The sequence below is a fragment of the Phycodurus eques genome, chromosome 6 (genome assembly GCF_024500275.1).
Source record: "Phycodurus eques isolate BA_2022a chromosome 6, UOR_Pequ_1.1, whole genome shotgun sequence".
In the NCBI taxonomy this organism is placed as follows: domain Eukaryota; kingdom Metazoa; phylum Chordata; class Actinopteri; order Syngnathiformes; family Syngnathidae; genus Phycodurus; species Phycodurus eques.
The window spans coordinates 14,106,873-14,132,203 of NC_084530.1; the positions used below are offsets into that span (position 1 = coordinate 14,106,873).

General features: G+C 39.3%; 1 protein-coding gene across 2 annotated transcripts in view; it reads left to right on the top strand.

Moving 5' to 3' along the window:
* Positions 1-3,477: 3,477 nt before the first annotated feature.
* Positions 3,478-25,331, top strand: part of LOC133403991 (neuronal acetylcholine receptor subunit alpha-7-like) — a 28,515-nt gene continuing 6,661 nt past the window's right edge. For both annotated transcript variants that reach the window (XM_061679516.1, XM_061679517.1), the window contains exons 1-6: positions 3,478-3,571; positions 11,397-11,536; positions 16,820-16,864; positions 21,277-21,386; positions 22,580-22,659; positions 22,896-23,063. In XM_061679516.1, coding sequence (XP_061535500.1) covers positions 3,502-3,571; positions 11,397-11,536; positions 16,820-16,864; positions 21,277-21,386; positions 22,580-22,659; positions 22,896-23,063 — 613 coding nt within the window. In that variant the 5' untranslated portion in view covers positions 3,478-3,501. The remainder of the gene's footprint in view (positions 3,572-11,396; positions 11,537-16,819; positions 16,865-21,276; positions 21,387-22,579; positions 22,660-22,895; positions 23,064-25,331) is intronic.

A 25,331-nucleotide genomic window follows, 5' to 3' on the forward strand; every position in this document is an offset into this window, starting at 1 on the left:
CTCATTGAAGTAACTATCAGATCTCAGTCACTGTCCAAAATATGCACAATTCCATATTTTCTTCACACATCAATACTATTAGTCTGTCCCCATGTCGTCTGTTATTTTTTTACCCATTATTAACCAATTTAAAGTGTTGAAAATAGATGGATAACAACTCTGTTAACGCTCTTGGGCACTTGAAGTACGTTTGAGGCTTGCAAGTATTGTAAAACGACGCCTCTTCCTCATGCTGGGGGAGCCGTGCGGCATTATGTTGCCTCAAGATTGAGACTTCGGATGTTAGCGCACAACCGTGAGCATAATATCAACTTTAAAAATGCGCTGTTTGGTAACTCAAACACGATGGCATTTATTTCCTGAAAAGGAGTGAATTTGGAGAGGCGAAGATTATGCACGGCAGCGACGATGTGTTTCAACAAGTCACCAGATTTGCGAAGACCGGACAGAAGGACATGATCAAAGTAGAATTTAGTGGCAGGATGATTGGTCGAACATTGAAATTGAAAGAAATGTTCTTCACTCCAAATAGAAACATATTGCCGATGAAGTCACTGCATGTTAACTGCAATGTCACCATGATTTTAAATGTTAAAAGTAATGAATTTATAAAAATCTCACAGGGTAGTTCAAGTTTGAATGAATATGCAATATCATTTCATAAAACTTGCTGTAAAAATAGCAACAGATCAATGTGATTAACAGGTAAGTCAATGATGTGAAGAGAATGTTTTAAGTTGTTATTATTTTCCGTGTGTGTTTGTTTGGTTGTTAAAAATGCCCAATTTCTCAGGGAATAATGCAGGGGTATTTCTGGGATGTGGGCTGTTGGGAACAATGAATGTTTATCATTTGGTTATGATCCAAATTAAGATTGTGATTGAGGTCTGCATTCCACTGAGTGCCTTTTACTTTGTTGCAGGTGTCAACGCCTAAGGTGTGGTACTTAATTAAACATTTGTGGACCTTTTATGCATGCTAGGTGATACTCTCTCATTATGAGAGCAAATGTGTTCAAACAGCTCATTTATATCTCCTACTTGGGTTATCTGCTTACTCCAGGACTCCAGGTAGAAGGAGATCTGCCGCATTCTGGTTCTTTCTCCATCCTCACCATGGCTGTATCTTTGTAACCCTTGTTAGGTGCCATTCCTCATATCATATAATATTTCAAATTTAATTTCCGGGCGTGATTACATAACTTCTCGTTCTAGTTCTCTTCCTCTTGACTTATGAGTATACCTTATATGCACCAAATGATTTTCTCTTGAAAGAGAGCGCTACAATTATTTTAGTGAAGATGAGACAGGTATATAATTATTAGGAGGAGGGATAAGGAAAATGACTCAGGCTGTAATCTACATGTGCCATTTGGTTATTCTACTCAAAATGAAACAATGCTCTAAGGAAAACGAAAAAAAAAAAAAAATCCCAACACATCATAACCCGTTTGCTGCTCCATATAGTGATGACATCAGAGTAACCTGATCAGAAACATAATAAGTACATTTGCAATGATTCCAGTCTTGCGTTTCTCTCTATCAATTCAATGATTTTGGGGGTCTTGAAAGTGACGTCTGCGTCCCGCCACGCTTGTAGCCATCTAAGAGGTCTCTGAGATAGGAATGGTTGTAGTTTTTTCATTCTCATTCTCTCTAAAATTTCCACGATACATACATCGTTTATATGTATGCAAAAGGACAGAGTGCAATGCGTTTTTGTTTTTTACTGTATTGGTACAAAATAAGCTGTTAGTATGGTGGCCCAAAAAGTTCAAAAAGGCTTAAGGGGGTACTGAATCTGTAGGTAAGTAACAACGTGAAGTGTCTTCATCACTAACCCATGCTAAAGCAAGATTAAAGTCATAATTAAAGTAAATATTTGCATGAAAAATGGTTCTAGGCCATAAATATAAAACAATGAAATGAGAACCGTACACATCAGACGCCATAATAACATAACCCCACAAAGATTCCTAACCACTGTGCCGCAACCCATAAGTGTGTTGCGAAAGATCATCAGGGGTGCTGCGATAAATAACCATTTTCACGTAGTTGGTCCTCACCCAGTCAAACTGGGATAGGTTCAGCACCCCCACAACCGTACAAGGGTAGTACATACAGTAAGTCATGGCGAGTATATCAGTTCTGTGTTTTATTACAGTCTTTCTAAATGACTAAAAGACAAAACTGAATGTGTCTGAATGTAATGCTCAACGTCCTGAACCCACTTATTGAATTAGTCACCGTTTTGTTAGAAACTCAAGCACTTTTCACCGAGTTTGTCACAACTTGCAAACATATTTTCACCCACTAAAACACATTTTGCACTCTAAATGTACTTGTGTTGCATAATGGTAAGTAAGCACAGCTAGGTGTCTCAACATAAACAAAGCAACTCAAAACTGATCCCTCCATTCTTGCAGAATTCTAACAATTCTGCAAGGAAGAGTGGGCCAAAATATCTCCACAGAGATGCGAAAGCCTCATTGCCAGTTATACAAAACGCTTTGAGTTCAGTTGTTGCTGCAGAGGTTTGCCCAACCAGTATTAGGTTTAGGTGGCCGTTACTTTTTCACACAGGGCCAGGTAGTTTTTCTCCCCTTAATAAATGAAATGACGATTTAAAAACAGTATTTTGAAGTCACTTGGATTATATTTGTCTGATATTTACATTTGTTTGATGATCTTAAACATTGAAGTGGGGAAATTATGCAGAAATATAAGAATTTAAGAAGGCGGCCAATACATTTTCACAGTACTGTATATACTGTATGTATAAGTGTGAAACAGGATTTTCGTTTTGCAAAATGCATTCCTATTGTGAAACTACAGCTTTCTGATTTCATTATTGTGTTTTCCTTTTTTTCCCATCTTGTGTGTAAGGACTGTTCAGTGGGGTTTTTCATTTTGATTGACTCGGGATCTGTTGTTTTGATGCAATAGTTTGGTTTTGAGTAAGGGGTTTTGTGAATGTAGCTTGGATTTTTGGATTTGTGTTTAAGGTGCTGAGAAAATGGGTGGAGAATTCAATAAACGTGTTTTAGCAACTGAGAAAAATTGTAAGCAAGCCTAGATTTCACCTAAAATAAATTTGTGAGTAAATTGAGATGAGATCATCATTATTTTAGTGTTGATACTTTTGTTACATTTTTGGTGGTGTGCCATTAAAATGGGTGCCTTGGCTCAATAAAGGTTGTGAAACAATGCTTTCAAAGAAGAGCACTTGTTATCTTCGACCAAGTTTGGAGAAGTTGACTGAACTAATCAGGTGGGTGTCAAAATCTGCATGCAAGGTGAAAGCAAATTGGTGGCGCGTGGATGCCGGTGATGTTTGTTTTCCAGTGAGAGAATGAGCGAGAGAGAGAGACAGAGAGAGAGAAAGAAAGAGAGAGAGAGAGAGAGAGAGAGTCTCTCTCTGTGTGTGTGTGAGCGGTCTGATAAAGCTCTCCAAGTTTGACACCTTGTGTGGGCTAAATAGGAGACCTACAACACTGCTGTGATGGAGTCACGGAGGACTCGTGAATCAATACTGGTAGCATTTTACCTTTGGGCGACTTTGAGCTTTCAAGGTAAGTCATTGAATGAATCTTACATATGCCAATTTATCCAAAGACTCATCTTCGCCCTTTTTATTTTATTATTTTTGTATCTAAACATCAGTGACGCAGACACAGACATATTCCCTGACATGTGACTGTGAGCATGTGTAATATTCTAGTGTTTAAGAATTCCATCACATCACTACCGCTGAACATATTGCAGTGTGCTTGGAGTGCAAGTGTGGGTCAGTGTGTTTGTGTGAGTCTCGCTCTTTAGACCAACAACATCTGGCTCAGAAAAAAAGGAGGGCATACCACCAATGATGCACGAAGCCCATTGGGACTGTTCATCCCCTCAGAGTAATCTGCAGTCAAAATTAAATGCATGATTAGTGGACCAGAAAGACCATCAGATGAAGTTCCATGGTTTACTTGTGATATCTGGACACCGTTGTACTATGAAGTAACACTCCCCTTTTTACTTTCTTACTTATCATATGTGTGAAGATAAAAGTGTTTCATAACAGTAGGTTGTAGCAAATTGTATGTCTTTTGAAAGGATGTCCATTAGTTAATTACCATATGTAGTTTTTAGACATCCATCATCCATCCATCCATTTTCTATACCCCTTGTCCTCACTTGGGTCGAGAGTGGACAGGAATCCCATCTTACTTTTGGGGAGAGTTGAGGTACAGTCCAGGACTAGTTTTCACACATTAAGAACAAATCAAAATGATTCTTTGGTCTCTTATTCCTTGATGTGTGGCAGCCACAATACACTACCCAAAATGTTTTTTTGCTGTTGGAATATAGACTCACAGGAAACTGTAATAGGTAATCCTGCACAATCGTATGAACTTCAATATAAGAGATGCATAAAAATACAGCTTGTCACTCTGAAGTTGTAATCTAAAATTGTAAAAAAAATAAAAAAAATAATGACAACCAATGTGTGTTGAACAAGTCTGGTAATTGTAGCTGGTTCAAAACATAACAGATCATTCTTAATGAAAGTCATCCCTTTTCTCTTCAGATGTCGTGTCTGACATAAAATGTTTCCACCAATCTATCTTCGGGATCAGCATGTGGAAATAGTGGTTACCACGTCTGCTAACAGTGGAGAAGTTCCGGGTTTAAATTTACCATTTCGTCTCTCATGCATCTTGGGTTAATTGAAGACTTAAATTGCCCACAGGTGTGAAAATGAGTGTGATTGTTGCTGCATACATTATGTGTGGCCGGCGATTGACTGGCGACCAGTCCAGGGTGTACCCCGCCTCTCGCCCAAAGTCGCTGCAATAGGCTCCAGCTCGCCTGTGACCGAAATGAGGACAAGCGTAAAGTAAACTGATGGATAAATCTAACGGACTGCATTTGGTTTTAGTGTTACTGTTCTTACAGTTATATGCATTGTAAGAAAAGACATGTACCCTAAAAATATGCAACTAATCATGTGCTTGTCAAAACTAGACAATACCGTGTAATGTATGAATTCAAGTTTTTTGATTAGCATTGGGGATGTACCATTTTTAGAAAACATTGGTTCGGTCAGATTATGATTTTCTAGTTTTTATTCAGAAATGTGTGAAATAGCTACCTTATGCCTAGATCAGACTACAGGATTTTAGCACCGATATTGGCCCGATTTGTATCGCGAGTGATTTCCCAGATCCATCCCGACATATTTTGTTGGGAACGAAAAAACTTGTTGTAGTGTGACATAATCCCAGACCAACAATTTGGCCTGACTCTAGTGCTATGGTGCCAAAATGAAAAGTCTACCATGTTTGATTTTTGGGCTATCTTCAGTGTAGTGTGACTTATCAACAACAACTCTCAGGCAGCGCACCTTGACGTCGACCAATAGGATTGTGTAATTACGACCGGCGCTTCACCTCCCGTGCTCGCTGTTGTCAACATACTTGGGGGCTGTTGTCAACGTTTATTCACGCGCACGAACCAATGTTTACTAAAGCTTTAGCGCATGATTGGACAGAACCCCGGCATGTTTACGTACAAACGTAAGCGCTAGCACTGCCATGCTAGGTTGCAAAACATTATGTTGACTGCTCGCAAGCCGTATTAAAAGTATGTGAACATACCTCAAGCTCTTCTTGAATGGACAGCCGATTCCCGAGCACCGGTGACGACGTCACATTCCCCCCCCCCCCCAACACAGTACATTGCCGCGAGCCATTGTTGTTATCGTCAACATGGCAATGGCTGTATCCGGTTGCACTGATCAGTGACACGTTTTCAGGTCCCACCTCCCTGACAGTGTTTGATTTGACAAGATAAAGCCCAGTAATCGTAAAAGATGGGATACAATGGTATCGTAACAAATCTCGGGTCATGTTGCCAGTGGCTGACCAAGATACGGAAAGATTTTATGGAGTGCCATTGTAAAGGACAACATTTGTCTAGTAGTCTGATCGAGGCATTAATGTGATTTTCTTGCAACCATTGAAACAAAATTATCAAAATTTAACCTGTCGCTTGTTGACACACTTGTCATTCTTTGTTCTTAAATTCCATGGTATGCAAATTCCTGTCGATGTTTTTCTTCATCATATGAGACTAATGAGTTCTGTCACTTTTTCATGTGCGACTGAGGGAAGAAAAATATGTACATAAATGAATATTTATGATCATGTGGAGTGACTCATTTAATGTGATAAAAGATATACTATTTGCAGATGTAACATTGATGGGGGGAAATGAAAGGATCATCCATCAAAGAAAAAATGTCTGAGTTGTCACCCGGATGTACGATTTGTGAGGAAAAATTGTCGTGAAAATAATTCTCAAACACAATTGTGTATGCATTGTGACAATTGTTCAGATCAGGGGTGTCAAACGTACGGGCCCAGGTGGAAGATTATGGAAAAGTGTTAAACATAGAGAACATATTCATTGCAATTTTTCAATACAAGTAACTGTTGTTGCTAATTTTGTCCAACGGCGGTCGCACTGATGACCACTTACTGTAAATGATCACGTACCACTTAAATGACATTCTGAAATTGGCATCTACTCAGGATTTGACGCCTGATATTGATGCACTTGGGAAGGTTAAAAGATGTTGTTTCAGGAAGAAAGTATGCCGACTTGCTGGGCCACCTTTGCACTGTGAAAAATACATTCACACTCACATTCACACCTATATATATATATATATATATATATATATATGTTGCAATGCAATTGGTGCTTTGTGTTTGCCAAGGTTAGTAATATATTTTGCTTTTATTGTCCTCGATTTTTTTTTCAGTTTTTCATTTTTCAGTAACTTAAACTGCTTCTTACGGGTTTTTTCCTTGGAGGTCCCTCTTAGTGGGATGTCAGTGTTGCTGCAAGGAACAAGCTGTCAGGGGTCTGCCTTAGTCTGGCACTATAAAGCCACAATATGGTGTAGACAGAGGAAACCCAATTTAGGTCTTTGTCATTGCATCAAATGTTCTGCGAAGCAAATCTATATGTAGTCTATTTCAATTTTGGATGTCAGTTTTTTCAACATTTACTGGTTCTATGGTTCAACTACTGACATATGACCCCATTGTGACATGCACACACATCTTTTTTTCTCAAGTCAAAACAGATTCTGTTTTGGTTCTTTGGTCATCATCGCCCTTTTCTTCTTTACCAGAACGGGTGCCCTTGAGTTTATTAGAAAAAAGCCCACGGAAAGAAAAATCTGCTAAAGGCTCATAGAGTTGAAGTCTCACAAGACATCCTGAAATCTTGAAAGATGGGAGAATGTACGTTATACAGTACGTGAACAAGAAATTAGCTGCTGTGTGAGAACCTGTTCTTATTATTATTTTTTATTTTTCTTATCTTTTTTTTGCTTTTATTCAAGCCATCCATCCATCCATCCAATTTCTGAGCCGCTTCTCCTCAGTAGGGTCGCGGGCGTGCTGGAGCCTATCCCAGCTATCATCGGGCAGGAGGCGGGGTACACCCTGAACTGGTTGCCAGTCAATCGCAGGGCACATACAAACAAACAACCATTCGCACTCACATTCACACCTACGGGCAATTTAGAGTTGTCAATTCACCTACCATTTTATTCAATCATTTATCATAATTTATCCTTTGGCTCAGATGCAACAAAATGTTTCCTTTACACAGAGGTGGGTCAGAGTAGTCAAATATTGTACCCAAGTAAGAGTACTGTTACTTGAAAGGAATACGACACAAGTAAAATTCAAAAGTAGGCCTCCAAAAAAATTACTTAAGAGTAAGAAAGTACTCAGTGAAAAAACTACTCAAGTAAAACTAAACAATAACTAAATAAAATGTGAATGTGCACTGTGTGTGTTTGTGTGCGTGTGTGTGTATGTGAGCGAGATTAGCACATACCCCAAAAGATGCATGTTTTACTTATTACTAAGTAAAGACTTAGTTACCCATCCATCCATCCGTTCTCAACACCGCTTATCCTGGTTAGGGTCACGGGGCGCTGGAGCCTATCTCAGCTGACTTCGGGCGAAAGGTGGACTACACCCTGAACTGGTTGCCAGTCAGTCGCAGGGCACATATAGACATGAACAACCATTCGCACCGTCACTGAATGGGAACTGAACCCACGCTGCCCGCACCAAAGTCAGGCGAGTGTACCACTACACCATCAGTGACTCAAAGACTTACTTATTAATAAGTAAAACATTGCTTATGACCATAAAATAGGGCTAATGTGGCCTAATATGCACAGCCAAAACAACAACAAACTTACCGCAAGTTGTTTTCTCAATTTAAAAGTGGGCTGGAATATCCACTTGTGGGCAGAAAGTGCCATCCAAATAATACAATGCATGGAAGCTGTTGTTTTGTGTGTGTCTGAAATGCAAAGACAGTTGCGCGCCATTGCCTTCTATGGGAACGACAACCTTCCCAACATGGCCGCCACGTAAGCACGTCGATGAGCCGGGCTGGCTTATCAAGTCTTTATACCTATGCCCGGGAAGCCCAATAGAAGCTGTTGTGTGTGGTCCTGTGACTGAATTGTGTCCTTTGATTGGTGTACTAGAGTTAAACATCACTAGCGGTTATGTTAGCACACAGGTGTCAACCTGGTGGCCCGGGGGCCAGATCCGGCCCACCACGTCATTTTATGTGGCCCGCGAGAGTGTGCATCAACTTTGTGTTTCTTGCTAAAATACCAAATTCCAAATTGTCTCCACTTTTAACAATATAGAGATGTTGCAAGCATTTTTTGTTATCAACCCCACTTTTAAAATAAAATTGATTCATACTGTCTTTGAACAGTTTTACTGGCTTTTGATTTCAAAAGTAATTATCCATTAATTTGTGTATGAGTAATAATATGAGGCAATCATACATTCATATGGGTTTTCAGCCATAACGGGACTCCGAGTGGAACCATAACTGCGATGTGGCCCATGACAAAAATGAGCTTGACAACCCTGCGTTAGCAGAACAGCGCAAACAGCGCTCAATGCGGAAGTGATAAATAAGCAATAATTGATAAAAGTATTAAGCGGCATCTAGATCATTGTAACGGAGCAAAAGTACCATGTCTTCTAGTAAAAATAAAAAGTATGCTGCAGAAAAACTACTCCGACAAGTACAATTTATCCAGAATGCAACTTGAATAAATGTAATGGAAAAAAATGTAGCATGTTCCTACCCTCCTCTGCCTCTACATTTGACACTGTCTCCACCAAACGGCGCTGTAGTACGATTTCTGTTATACTTGTGAGACATAAGGGGAAATACCTAGCAAAATTGACTTTTTAATTGCTACATATACCTGTAGTTGGGTCTCTGGAGTACCTGCCACCCATCATTTCTGAAAATGTGTCTGTGAGCCAGCCGTTCTGAATTTTGCCCCACTGTGAGATCACAGTGGGGTTAATCTACACTATAACCACCCGCACCAAATTTCTCCAGCCATGACTCAGCAACTAGGAGGGGCGTTTCCATCAACAGTGGGACTACAGTCTGAAACATTGGGATGACTTACTAAAGGTTTGTGCGTGCAAAATCCTGCGCAGACTTGATTGTTCTTGCCAACAGATGCGGAAACTCATTTACTGACCGGGCACACCCAAGATTGTGTCTGCCCAACTGGCAAAACATTTTGTGCGTTCTTAATTTAGCATGGGCAATGTGAATTACCAAACAAAACAAAACAAAAACTGCTTTCAACTCTACATTTTCTTGCGTCTGCATGGTTCGTTGCAGCTCACCGTGGCAATTGGTGCTAGTCTCTCCCAGAGCGGTTTTTTAGGGTGTGCTGTCTCACGTTTTAAATGCAATGTTTTTCAGGATTCAGTTGCCACACTCGAAAGGAGTTAAATCAAATAAAACATGGCTTTTATGCAATTGCTAGCTGAAAGATCAACTGATGAATGAACAAAATGATCAATGCCATAGATTTATTTTCTGTCACTCAGAAACATGTTTGTTTACCTCCTCCACTTCAACACTACTTCCAATTCCAACACATCAAACTTCATTTTGCGCTTTCGGTGCGCTCCCAAATGTTCCAATGTGAAACCCATTAGTGCTACCTGGTGCAGTCTGTTAGCAGGGGTGTTTTTTTTTTTTATATGGGCGACACGTGCAGGCTGCACCCTCCACCCCCCGAGACAAATCGATTTACAATGTAAAGCTGCCCATTACGACTTTGGGGACTGGTTCTGATAAGTGGAATTTTTTTTCGTCAACCCTGGTTGTCATGGAAACGAAAGCTGTACTCTATTGGTTCCACAGTAGAGCGGGTGGCTTGAGCAGACGCTCATTATTATGAGACAGCACCCCTCCCTCAAAATAGTAAGTTTTGGCAGTGTATAGTATAATGTAATTATTGATGCTTGGAGTATTTTGACAAAATAATGTCACTGATATGTTACTTAGACACCTGGGAATGATTTTAAATTTTGAAAGAAAAAAAACGAACATAATTTGTTTCCTTTAAATGATCAATAACAGAGGGGACATGGCTTTGGGTTCAAGCTGTATTTTTTGTTTTCTGATGTGATGTTATTTATATTCATATTCATAATTTTTTCCTCGTCTTGTGCTTCACATATCTATAAAGCCGCAGAAGGAATTTTTAGTTCCAATGAACATTTTATGAGACCTGGTGCATGCCCCTTCTGGGGTGGGTTTGGAATTAACATAAAAATGAAATGTTTAAAACCAAACTAAATAGAAGTGGTAGTTATCAGACTAAGGAAGATGATCACAACCACATACACAGTGTAATATATTCTACTTTAATGCCCAAAGTAGCTTGCAGGAGTTACTTTTATGTAATTAAAGTCCCCTTTAATAACTGAGACATGCTGCCTGGGGATGCAGCACACATCCCAACTCACCAACAAAAGTATTTATGAATCACCTGCAGGCCATCTGTTTGTGGTTGAGGGTACCCAAGGACATTTTTTACTGTTCCCGTGTTCCTCGGGTAAAAAGAAAAGAGATGTGAATTCTTCTTTGCTGTTGACCATCCAGCACACATTTACATGGAAATGGATTTATCTATTATTATCATGATTATGGCACTATCAGGAATAATAATGTCATGTAAACAGTGTTTTGTAATTTCCATAACCTGAATAAGTCTGATTTGAGAAGTAATAAAAAAAATTATTGAATGTAATCTTAGTCCCAGGACATTTCAACCCTGTGATTCACTGGCAACTACTCCAGAATGTAGTCTGGTTTTTGGTTTTGGTCATTTGGGATAGTCTCCAGCTCCCCGTAACCCTGAACAAGATATAGCATAGAAAATGGATGGATGAAACAAAATTTTGGGGAATTGTTAACTTCCCATCAGTAATGTTTCAAATACCATTATATTATTCATGCCCTCTGCTGTTGTAGGCTGCCATGGTGGAGTGTATCAGAGGAAGTTGTACCGGGACTTGATGGTAAATTATAATCGGCTGGAACGACCTGTCCAAAACGACTCTGCACCCATCCTGGTGGAACTGGGTCTCACTTTGCTGCAGATCATCGATGTGGTGAGTGTGTTTTTAACTGTGCTGAGCGATAGCAGGAGGGGAAAATAGGTTTTGTTTGTTTTAAACACTTAAAAGATGTACAGTTGAACCTCTGAAGTCAACCTATTTATGTATATATTATGGATTTTGAGGACAAACAATCCCATGGTATGAATGGAGATGAAAAAACATCTTTTCTATGGTCAAACTGTCACATTTATGATTGACTAAATTTTATATTTGATGATGCATGACGAAAATGGTCACAAGCAGAGGTCAAGCAAAGGTCAAGAATGACATCATCATGGTTCAAACGTTAATTCTTTGAGCGTCTTTAAGTGTATTTTCCTGGAAAATCTTAGTTGAAGCTCATACTGTACAGCTTGATGAGTATTCCACTTCCACTGGTTCCACTGTGTCATGTTTGGTGAACAACCTTTAATTAATCAATACTGTATTTTACTTGAAATTGAACTCGCCACACAGAACACTGACAAGAATGCTTAAAAACTGTATTTACATTATGTTACAAGCAGCCACAGCAATCACGTTACAGGACACTGTGGACAAAATGTGAGACAACACCTGAAGACGGACAGGATGGGCAAATGTGACAGACAGGCCGTGATTGTCGTTGGCCTGTCGTGTTGTCAGATTTTTAAACAGTCAAAACATTTGTCACGGCAGTCACGGTGCGAATGAGGAAACCTTGTCAGCTGTAGCAAAATGGGGTGAATGCAACAAAACACGACAGTAAATAATGGCCCGCAACAAAACCTGGAGGCAGTCGCTCCGCGGACGGGCAACAAATGTATTCCTCGGCGTCGCACAGTCCTTTCAAGTTTTGTGTTTTTGGTGTTTTTGTCAGTTCTCATGGCAAGCTAGGGAATATGCAAGCCATTTTGTCAAATTCAATTATGGCATGTCCCAGTGGGTGATGGTATAAATGGGCCCGACGTGATACAGTGCATTGCAGTCAACTACGGTCTGACACGAAACGTAGTGAGCCTTAGAATTTTGGCCGTTTTCCCCATGGTGCACTATGAAACTGATTGGCTGACACAGAAGGAGAACGGTGGGGTGAGTGAGAATCAGGTCCTAAGAAAAAGTCAAACACGATAAAATGTTTCTTCATTCACTACTTTTCCTGTTCCTTCATTTTTTTCTCCCACAAAAACATATTCAAACACCCAGAATCACCAAATACGACCATCCGGGGCTCACACCTTCACATCAAAGCTGTGTTCTGCTTTTGACATGTATGCACTTTAGGAAGCTTTTCTGTCACATATCATTTTGTGTTATGGCTCTTCTTGTCCCTTACACTCTCCATACCTGATATCGTTCTAAACTTGTCAAATATGAATGCCTGGCTTATGGTTCCCCTCAAGCCTCAGTTGCAATGTTTTGTTATTCAAAAAAAACAAAAACATTTTGACTTACTGTTAAAAGTGGGTGCCTTGTTGGAGCATTCTTTGTGTGACCCAATTCCCTCCTTTATATGGACGTTCTTGCTACATTGCTTACTTGAAGGGGAAACCTAGACCATCATATTGTTATGCGAGTACGAGTGATTACTTACCGGTACTTTTGATCAGTGGTTTTCAAAGTTTTAGTTTTTAAGTTCCACCGAAAAAACTCCAAGCACCACCATAATGATTGACATTAAAATAGAGTAGCGTAGTAGGCCTAAGTGTTCATCAAAACAAGACAGAGGGTTTATTCCTAAAAAGTATTCTAAGAAGCCATTGTATATGATTCAGTTTGAACATTAACAATACGCTTAAATATAGAAAAGTGAAAAACTGTACTTGAATAATGATACAAGTAAAATGTATTGCACATAAAAGTTAAATAAAATTTGTACCTAAATAAATGTTTAAAAACAAACAGTTCTTAAAGATGAAATGAAAATGTGTTGAACTTAAAATTAAATACAACTGTACTGTACCGAGGCAGTGATTCTTTTACTTACCACTAGAGAGAGCTCGTGTACAACTAGTGGTACTCATATCACACTTTCAGAATCACTGATCTAGATGAACGACTCATCTAAAACAGTCCAGGGTGACAGCCAAATCTGTAAGCCAGTCCTGTCACTACATGTGTATGTCTCTCTCTGGTAACTTTATGTTGTTAAGAAAAGTGCTATAGGGTGTAATACATGATTCCTAGTCCATTATTCATATGGACGCTAAGGGAGTAATTGACGACTCCTGCCCGATGATAGCTGGGATAGGCTCCAGCAGGCCCGCGACCCTAGTGAGGAGAAGCGGCCCAGAAAATGGATGGATGGATGCAAGGTACGAAACGTATATTTTCAACAACAATAGTTTTAACAGACGGATAGATATAGGGCCCGACAGATTGACATATTCAAAAGAGGGTTTTGCGCTCTTGGTACCTCTGATGGTTTCCACCAAGGAACATTTGTGAGAGTACCGCAAGTGCAAACTCAAATTTGAAGTGATGGAACTCAAAGTGTTAATTTGTCTCACATTTGATGAATCACATTGCGTGTGCTAAATTGGTGTATTTGCATATGCTCCACCCAGAATGCACAGAACGAACTGTGCAGCACTTTTGCCGGTTTGGCAGACAAATCCCGGGTGTGAATAGAGCAGCTTCCACATCTGTTTGCGTAAGCAAACAAGTTTTTGCCTGTTTTGCATTACTGAGCAAGAGAGAGTCAACGTGATAATTGACTTTTTCAGTATATGTTAATGCTTTCTGGAATGTTGTAAATAATAAATTATGTGTGCATGTGCGTGTGTGCCTTTGGTCCATTTATGTGCGTGCATGCATGCGTGTGTTCAACATGGCCTCTGATTCTTCCATCTGGTTCTGGGTAACTCTATCAAGGGAACGGGGTGGCTTGATGCCAGCCACTGATTTCATCACCAGTTACTTGGCAGGATGATCATAAGCGGTCACCGTGTGCCTCACGGAGCTCACAATGAAATCTGGGTTCTGTAATGCAGTATTAATAAAGTTTGATCGAGTATGGTCCTTGAATTCTACGGAGGACAATTTTGACGACACGTAAACCCTCGTTTATCACGGGGGTTACGTTCCAGAAAACCCCTGCAGTAAATGAAACCTGTGAAGTAGTGACCAATTATTTATTACAATTTATCTTAGATACATTTAAACACTCAGGCTCTCGTCACAAAAATTGCACTTGAACAAACAAACATTTGGCACAGATTAACAGATTACACACATTAATGCCTTAGCAGGCAATTTATTGTCAATCAAGTTTCCAGCTGGTTAAGAAAAAATACAAAATATAGCAACATTAATAACAGCACAACATGTAGATCAAAGCAACCTTTTTTTGATTCAAGATTTGTACTACTATTCAAAAGTCAGCAGCATGTTCAATGGCTACATCTCTTAAAATACACAGTGTTTGTGCATACGTGCACGATGTACGCTGTCATGTTTTTGTTGGCATTATTGGACAAAGAGTTCCATAATTGCAAGCTGCTGGGAAATGTCCCACCGTGTTTTTTGTTCCCAGCTGAAGGAATTGGGTGGGATGGTTGTGTTTAAAATGTTGTTTTTTGTGTTGTCTTTGTTGCGACTTCATACAAATTCGACATACCAGCTCCTTTGTGTTAGTGGGAGGGCCGTGTTCATCTGGCTTGAATCCAAAATGTTCCCACATTGTCGCGGTGGCGTTAGGCTTGGGAACTAATTCCATTTATGCAGCTCAATTTTCTGTAATTGTACAAGTATCAACTCGCCGTCAGAAAACTTAGCTTTGAGTACGCTAGTGCCCGCATTGAAGAGCATGCACGCGTGCACACACAGGCACGCACACGACCAATCAGAGGGAGGGTGGGAACGGGAGGGTTCTGATTGGTTTAGAGACCACGATGGTTTCATGTGTCTCCTTTCACGTCGCAAAATATTTTTTTTCCTTCCTGAAATGGCTGGCCTTGCAGGTGGACACACTCTCTCTTTGTTTTTAGCCGCGCTCTCGAGTCCGCGCTCTTGAATTAATACGCCGGATTTCCAGCACCACGTCGGACTACTAATTCATAATAGTGCGCCCTCAGACGCAGATTGATCTTGCTTTATGTGTCCCTGCTCATTTTTGTGCATCTTAGACACATCAAGACACGCATCTTAGTGCACATCAAACGAGATCCCTGGAAACGGATGTCATTTTGGATTCAGCGATGCAAAATTGTCTTAAATCAGTTGAAAAAACACAGGCAACTTCCATCCATCCATCCATTTTCTTCACCGCTTATCTTCACTAGGGTTGCGGGCCGCTGAAGCCTATCGTCGCTATCCTCGGGCGGGAGGCGGGGCACACCCTGAACCGGTCGCCAGCCAACCGCAGGGCACATAGAAACAAACAACCATTCGCACTCACATTCACACCTACGGGCAATTTAGAGTCTTCAATCAACCTACCCTGCATGTTTTTGGGATGTGGGAGGAAACCGGAGTGCCCGGAGAAAACCCACCCAGGCACGGGGAGAACATGCAATCACCACACAGGCGGGGCCAGGAATTGAACCCCTGACCCCAGAACTGTGAGGCAGATGTGCTAACCAGTCAACTACCGTGCCACCCACTGACAACCTACCCCCCCCACCCCCCCATTTTTTTAAAACCAAGTGTTATCATTAATTTGCAAAAATATTGTTTAATGAGAAATGCCATAATTTTGTCAAAGAAAATTACATTGAACACTGCACATTTTTCTTGAGGTTGATTCATTTATTCTTGTTATTTATTTTCTTTTTATCATTGGTCCTCTTTTTTGATTGCAAATTTATAAAAGGGAGTTTGGACAGACTTTTTGAGTGAATGTGAGATATTAATTTTGTTCAGTGTTCTTAGAGTAATGGATAATACAATATTCTGGAGGGAATGTGAAAATTAACACTCAGGATTGTCTTTTACAGTGCAAATGTAAGCACAATTGAAGTAATGCAAATATAATGTTGTGCTAATCTCAGTTTCCCATAGCCTGTATGCTAATTTGTAAAACTCACTCCTTTTCAATTAGTGCCTAATTTCAAATTGAATGATGGGAGAATCATATTATTTTTTAAAAACTATTCAAAACAGGTTGTATTTAAATCATGAAGCCCCCCAAAAAAAGCCATTAATGTCATTAAGTGAGCACAGCAGACCTGCAGGTTGCCTGGCTTAATCTCACCTCCTCCTCGTCAGATATGAAACAATGTTTCTTTTAATTCTTTTACTGGGCAGAGCATTTTTTCTTTATCTGTGTCAAACATCTACCTAAAGTTGACACAACTCTCTTTCTCTCTCTCCCAGGATGAGAAGAACCAAGTTCTGATCACTAATGCTTGGCTGCAGCTGGTATGTCTCTTCTTTGAGTACTTTTGTGCTATCACTGCACATTAACTGTCATTCATTATATTTTGGGAAGGTGCGGGTTAAGCCATTCATGTCAGACAAGATAAAGACCCAGATCTGATTTAAAGCAGTGCCTGTCAGCCATATATAATATAATATAAACAGATTTCAATCACTCATAAGGGTCTCATGTGACAAAGTGACAAATTCAAACCACGTTTGCACCCATGGATGTGTTACAAATAAGTTCTCTGGTCTAGTCTAATGTCTCCTAGAATATTTGACGAGGGAACAATATATTGCCAGCATTTGATTGGAAGAGGATGTAGTTGAATTCCAAACCCTGTTTTCAAATACGTATTGCCTAATTTATGTTGAACACATGTGCCAAGGCAGAACCCATTAAATTGTAGGATTGGAATTGTGAAACAAATGCGGTTATTGAAGATTTTGTTTTACATTTTTGTGAGGGAAGTTTTTTCTCTCATTTTACTATGAGAGTCATGATGGACCAGCATTCAATAAGCAGCAAAGGATTAACTCTAGTGTGTTTTTTCTTTCTTGTGCTTTTTGTGGCACCTATTTGTGAAGAAGCACCAGCATCAAAAACAGCCTTAAGAGAAGAAGAATGTAGGCACACAAGCAGAAGAATATATATAATGGAGGTTATGTAAATTCAAAATTGCACATGTTAAGCATTATAATATATATCCCTGTTTGGAAATATATATGTTTTATTATAGCATTCACAGTGCATAGCAAAACTTGGAGTGTTTAAATTTCAGGGTTACATTTTTGGGAGATGATTTCAACCCCCAAAGTGTCATTTTAACATTTAACAATTTTTCAGATTTAACTGGTGTCCAGAGTAGGGGTTATTTCACAGAGTTGATCACATGGTGTTAGATTAACTCTTCAGAGATGTAATGAATTAAACTCCACCTTTGCACCTGCACTTTTTCAGCTTGAGAGGGACGGGTCAGCGCCATTTTCCTACTCCTGTATTTTCACATGGTAAATTAAGTTCAAATGATTGTCATTTCTGAAAGTAACATTTATTTGTCCTATTATATTATACATACTATATATAGCGAGTGTTAAAATGTGCTGCACTTTCTAATTTCATTAGATGCACATATTCAATAAAAGCCTATTTTGTCTTAGTAGCGTGTTAACTGTGACATCAGTCTATTCAGGTAGGAACAACATGCTTATTATCCCCCCTCCGTTAGACTAGCACATTAAGGATGTCACAGTCTACATCCAGTTTGTATGAGTCAGCTGCTGACCAGCTCGCACGTTATGAATGATTCAGTTATTTAGGAAGCCACCTCCCTAACATGGAATCCACAAAGCAGGAATGCTAAGAAGGGGCTTTGCATATGCAGCAGATCTCCAGGAGACCTGAGCACTATGGCAGACACACGTCATCTGCACCATAGAGGATTTTAGGATTACAGCGTTCGTCAGGCAATGAATATCCCACATGTGAATGGGATTTAACATGGATTGTAACAGAAGAAGTGTTATTATCTTTCAACTGTCCTGTTTAAGGTCCTCCAATAATCTCCCATATGTCCAGAAAGGAGAATGGAAAAGATTTTGCTGTGCCCCAAACCCAGACAGTGAAACCTTGGTTTATGAACAACCAGCTTCATCAACAATTTGTCTGATGAACATAATTTCATTGGCTCTGTGCGTCACACATTGCAGGTTTTTCTTTTGAATCTGAATTACCTCTCAGTATGGCTGCAAAAAGTGAAAACAGCTAGCTGTGTTATTAAGACGCCTAAACGTATTACTGTTGCAAAAAAGAAAGAAATAATACTGTTGCTGAACATGAGAATAACCTCTATTGGGAAGCATGGGCATTTCTAGCTCCATTGAGAGGATGCTGAAGCACCCCTAAAATTAAACCCACCACCCCTATAATTTGAGGGATCAAAACAAATGTTCCTTTCATGGTACATCCTTTTTAAACAACCTAAAAAAGTGTAAAACCATACAGTACTTGGTTGTAATGTAATATTTAAACAACAAAAATACAGCCCCCCCCCCCCATTTGCCTCAGAAATGGTTTGTTCCACCCAATACCTGCCACCTTTCCCCAACTGGGCTCTGAGCGCAAAGTGCGTTCCATTTGAACTCGGAAGTTGGAACTTCCGAGTTCCTAGTCGGAAGTTTCGCTTGGAAGGCCCTCTGAAGTTGGATTTCCCACTCGGAAAGTCAGAGCTTTCTCACTACCCTCGAGTTGCCTTTCAAAGATGACTGCCCCAAGTGTAAAAAGTAAGTTATCACTTCTGAATAGTTTTTGTCACACTAAATCGGCATAGTATTGTTCAACGTATTATGGTAATAATATGGTATTATTCCTGGAGTGCAAAGTAATCTAGTAATCTGGAAATAAGAGATTTTTTTTTATTCCCAAATATTTGTGATGCAAAGAAATTACTGAGGGAAATAGCTGTCATGGAAATGTTTTCCCCCTCCAGTTTATCTGGACAACAGCGCTGGCCTGTATTTGGATCCACACAGGTGGACACCTTTTCCTGCCTCCGCTGTTCCAGAGAGCACACGATGCAGCGGCGAACCACATCAGTGCAATTGACTGGTTATGGCTGAGGACAGTCACATCACAAGAGGTTAGAGAAAAACAAAAGCAACAAAAGTCATGTCTATAATAAAATGTTTGACAGCCAATTATTTTGTCGAGAGCTTGGAGGAGAATGCTGCCTGCACCTTCAGCCCTTCACCATCTCCTGCCATGGCTGCAAATGAAGGCGTTAATCGGAACTAGACGCTGTTCCTTATTGACTTGAGGGCATCATGATGTTGTCTTTCCCGTGGTTGGCACGTCAGCGAGGGTGGAAGTAAGAGCAGAGACCAGACCAGAGAAGTTTGCTCCTTCAGGTGTCGCCTGAATTCCAGCACCCACACAGCAGCAGCACAAACGCGGCCTCAAAAGCGTCAGCAGGAACAAGATGACGCCCTCCAATTCTTCCCTGAGTCCGAGGAGGCCAGTCTGAGGCGTTGCTGGCTCAACTGAAAGGGTTTGAGGCCGTGATGGGTCGGTCAACTGATAGATCAACTCTAAATGACACCTTTCTTCGAGTTTACATTTTATGTTTACACTTTTGTACAATATTCACTACCTTACTACCGGGAGCAACTTTTATTTTTATGTGTGCCCAATTTGCATCTTTGTTGTGTTTTACAAATATTTTATTAAACTATAATATTTCTACTTGGGGTCGTTGCGGTAAATAATCATAAAAAAATAAACAACTGAGTAAAACACTTTTTTATCGGCAGGAAAAACGTAATGACAAAAGTGCATTATTGCTACCGATTTACAGTATGGACATTTTCAGAAAGAGCAGGATCATTTCATAATATGGCCTCATGACATTTGCAGTGTGTCCTCTGCTGATTTTCATTTGCCTGTCTTGGGCATCAATTTGTGTCTTCCTGACAGATCTCTGAAGCACCGAAGCACATGTCATGTAGAAAGCAAGCCACCATTATGATCATCACTGCTGCATCATAAAAAATTACACTTCAGGAAAGATGTGTTTTTTTTGTTTTTTTTTTAAATTCTGGGCATAGTTTGTAGCATAGTAGTAATGGGTCATGGTAGTAATGGATAAGGATGAAAGATTTTATGCCACTCTTTTTGTCGCAAATTGGCCCAAATTTTCTTGCCCAGAAATCAATGTCCTGTAAATCATTTGGAAATTTGTGACCGAACAGATTAATTGTATTTCCATTCATTCCAATGGAAAACATCACCACGGTGTGGGATCGTTTTGGTTCACGTACGGAGTCACAAAACGGACTAAATTTGTAAACCAAGCTTACACTTGTAAGCAGATCACATCAGATCATCATCTGGTTTTTGGTTGAAGACACTAAATAATAAGTGTATATTTTAGAACATGACAGTTTGTAAGATGTATTAGTTTGATATTTTTTCATGAATGTGTATACTGTATCTATGGTTTCAAATAGCTCCGAATAGGAGCTATTTGAAACTATTCATTCTTTTTTAGGTGGAAGCAATAAATGGTGTTTTACAACCTGTGCAAAAAAATAAAAATAATAATAAAAAAATGAAAAACCCACATCCCAGTGGCATGACTTTAAATTGGACTAACAAAACTGATGAGACAAACATGCATTTGTTGACACGCTGACTGATATTTAGTATAATATTGGACATGCTTTGGCAATGAAAAAGATGCTTTGTGACCTAATTGTTCTAATCTGGCATTTGAAGAGACATATTCCACAAAGGATACAAAATATTGTAGTATTGCCATGACATAGTCTCTAATAAATCCTCATCTCTTCCTGATTACACACCTCTTACTTGGAAATTCACTAATCTTACCATTCTGTTTGTGTGTTTCTTCCAGCAGTGGACAGATGTGTACCTTACATGGAATGCAGAGAGTTACCCTGGTGTTCAAAACCTGCGATTCCCTTCCAATTTGATATGGGTGCCAGATATTCTCCTCTACAACAGGTTGGAATTTTAAACAGCTACACTCAAGACACGACACACCTTTTGTGTAAATATCTGTTGCTGATAGCGTGATCATACTGATGACCATAATAATTTCGATCACGAAATTGTCATGCTGTTTCATCTCTACTGCTCAACTGTATGACTTTATGATAAGTAAAAGATAATGTGGACAACATGGTAGATGGAAAGAAGGATGCAGATTGATGAGAATCTTAACTTTTACACAATCCCCTTGATGTGTCTATGTGTGATACAAAGATAAAGTACATCATTTAGCTTTCTAAAAGGGGTGATAACAATCATCTTTTTGCACAGTCGTCAAAAAATTTTTAATTAAATAAAAAAATTAAACAATTGTACCGGCATTACCAGATAACAAACAACCCTTTGTTGCTCAGTGACTGTTTTTCTCAATGTCTTTATGTCTCAAAAGCGTGCTCTGTCAATTGACTGTCTGTTGTCATACTAGAGCAGCTCCAACTACCGGAGACAAATTCCTTGTCTATTTTTTTTGGACATACTTGGCAAATAATGATGATTCTGATTCTGATTCTGATCATTAAACAAGCTATAGTTGCATTCAAGAGAGCAAACAAGAAGGTTTATTTTCAAGATAGGTTGCTCCAACTTAACTACAGAAGTAATAGTTTTGTTAATAGATATGTTGATAAAAAAAGGTAACTTGTTAAAAAGAATTTGAGAAGTTGATTAAAAATCAGTGTGACCTTCAGCAATGTCCCTGTGCATTTGTGTTAAGTGATAGTACATTTGAAACAGTAGTAGTCTCACATCAGTGTTGTATGTTTATAATAATGTGGCCCAAATATTCCACATTTCTAAATGTTTCGACCATAATTATGAAATTTCTGAGGTGGATAATTAAAAATTACGTATAAATGCCAGTGCCTAGGAGTAACATTTTTCCCCCCAAACGATACACTTTGATCTCTGAATGCAATCTCAGCCAAAGTGAAGGACAGCTCGATGGCAAACAACCAACAATGTCAATGATTACTTGGGTTCACCTATAAAATTAAACCCACACACTATATTATACTGTATGTCTGTGTAGAACTACACAAATCCCTTCAATTGCGATCTCACTTTCAGTTTCTTTCTAACCTGATTATCTGTGCATAAATGTTAATTGTTCACTTGCTGGTTTTATATTCCATCTAACTCCTTTGCAGTGCTGATGAGAGGTTTGATGCAACTTTCCATACAAATGTACTGGTCAATGCTACAGGTTCCTGCCAGTATATCCCACCAGGTGACACACTGAAGTGACACTCACTCAATTGATGACCTAATCATGCAAATGCATCAGTATAGTTTTATACAGTACACAACTTGTGTGAAAACTTGCATGAGATCATGTTTTCTTGTTCTTGTTATATAGGAACATACACACACTTTAAAGAATTTAATCACCTCAGTTTTTCTGCTCTGACTGATAATCAAAGACATTTTATGGTTAAGATAATGAAAAAACAAACGTCTATCCAGGCATCTTAAAGAGTACCTGCTACATCGATGTGCGCTGGTTCCCATTTGACGTCCAGAAGTGTGACCTAAAATTTGGCTCCTGGACGCACAACGGCTGGCTGCTGGACCTCCAGATGATGGACGTGGACATCTCCAGCTACATACCTAATGGCGAGTGGGATCTCGTCGGTAAGAACAGACTCCTTTGCGGTTCTTAAATGAGCCATTACATTCTAATGTAGCCTGCTAAGGCCTGCAAACAGACGAACAAACAAAGACAAATATGGAGCCCAAAACATTTTGGGCCTTCACCGCAGCCAACTTCAGTTGCTCCTTCTCACCTACTACGGTGATCAGTGACTATATTCCTATACACCTTACAATTAATCTTGTTACTTGAGATTTAGCAGTCACATCAATAAGCACCACTGATCCATTTAAATTAGTTTATTGAAGAATCTCATGGTACAGTACATATAGTATATTGTACATGCAGTATCACAGACAATTGTGTACCATGGGGAACTATTCAATTTCTCAAAATTGGTCGCAAAATTGTATATATATATATTTACTCCAATAAAATAGCTGTGTTGTTCTATCAATGCGAGCAATGTAAAGTGACAGGCAGAACAATGAAATGCTCTTCCACTAGATGGCGGAATGTACAATGAACCGGTTGCCATTCATAACGCAGAACCATAGCTTTGTGTTGAACTACTAGAGGCCCAGATTTGAAAGTAAATTTGGGAGTAAATTGAGAAGAAACCATGATTATTCCCCTATGCTCGAGATATTTTTTGTGATATTTTTCTTTTGTGGTGTGCCACATTTATCTAATGTAAAATATGTGCCTAGGCTCAACAAAGGTTGCAAAACACTGGCCAAGAGTAGGCTATACCAAGCATTTGTAGTTAGTAAAATAATCATTCCGTATGTTCTAGGCATGATGTATTTAACCAGTTTAACCAGTATAGTCCTCCATTCATTTATTTTTTAATGTTGTCATGGCAACACCATGCCTCAATTGGCAATTGGGATTATACTGAGTATAATATTAATTATAAACAAAGCAACATTTCTTCTACTCGTTGTATACACATCAAGTGTACCCAGCTGGTTGTGCAACTAGAAATGAATGGGCGGCCATGGATGTGTGTGGTGACAGCTGGTACACAAAAGCTACAATTAATTCAGGCATAGTCAGGCATCAAGCTTGCCAACCGCACACACTGCCTTGGTCCCGCTGAACACAGCAATGCCATCACAGCACACAGACACGTGCACACACACACACACACACACACACACACACACACACACACCATATGAATAAGTACTGTATAATATCCGCATCATATTATGACACAATTTTTGCTGCATTTGATTACACTCTCTCTCTCTCTCTCTCTCTCTCTCTCTCTCTCTCTCTCTCTACACACACACACACACACACACACACACACATATATATATATATTTAAATAAAACTGGTGATCTAGCTTTTGAAATGAAGTCAATGCAAAGTTGCAAGCAGATATTTAAGTAGACAATTACAGTGCTTCCCCACTATGAAACATTTTTTAAATCTGTTTTTATAGTACTGTATTGTAAAATCTCATTTTAAAAGGGTTTGGTAACAAAAAATATTTGCTTGTACTTTTTGCATCAAATAATCAAGATGTGAAAATAAAGAAAAGACAAAATTGTAGTTCACATTGGCTGCCCAAAATAATAATTTAAAAAAAATGCATTTAACAAAAAAGAAGATGTAAACATTACCTATTACTATATTAATGGCTGTAATGATCCTGTTCTGTACATATTTTTCTTTTCTTTTTTGCCAGTAAAGCGCAATGTTGAGCTCAGATTCAAAGCATACTGAATTGAACAGTACATGGTGTACGGATGATTTGATATTTTTTTAAACGTGCAATTTTAATAAAATCATGTATTAAGTTCCCCATGATGCCGATCTAAATAATAACAAGAATTTTACACATACATAGATACTCACATTATTTTGCATGGGAAATATATCAGACATTGCAATCACTGTTACACAATGCATTTCTGAGATTAGAGGTTGAGCATGCACACACACACACACGCCTTTCACCACATGAAGGTGATATTGATTTCTGTTTTGGAGCAAATTAGTGGGGCAAAAATGATTATGCTGAGAACAAGGCTACTATTATTAAGCAGAGCTGGAGGTGGTGGAAATGAAGACGTTGAGATTCACTCTAGGAGTGAGCATCCATCCATCCATCCATTTTATGAGCCGCTTCTCCTCACTAGGGTCGCGGGCGTGCTGGAGCCTATCCCAGCTGTCATCGGGCAGGAGGCGGGGTACACCCTGAACTGGTTGCCAGCCAATCGCTGGGCACATACAAACAAACAACCATTCGCACTCACAGTCATGCCTACAGGCAATTTAGAGTCTCCAATTAATGC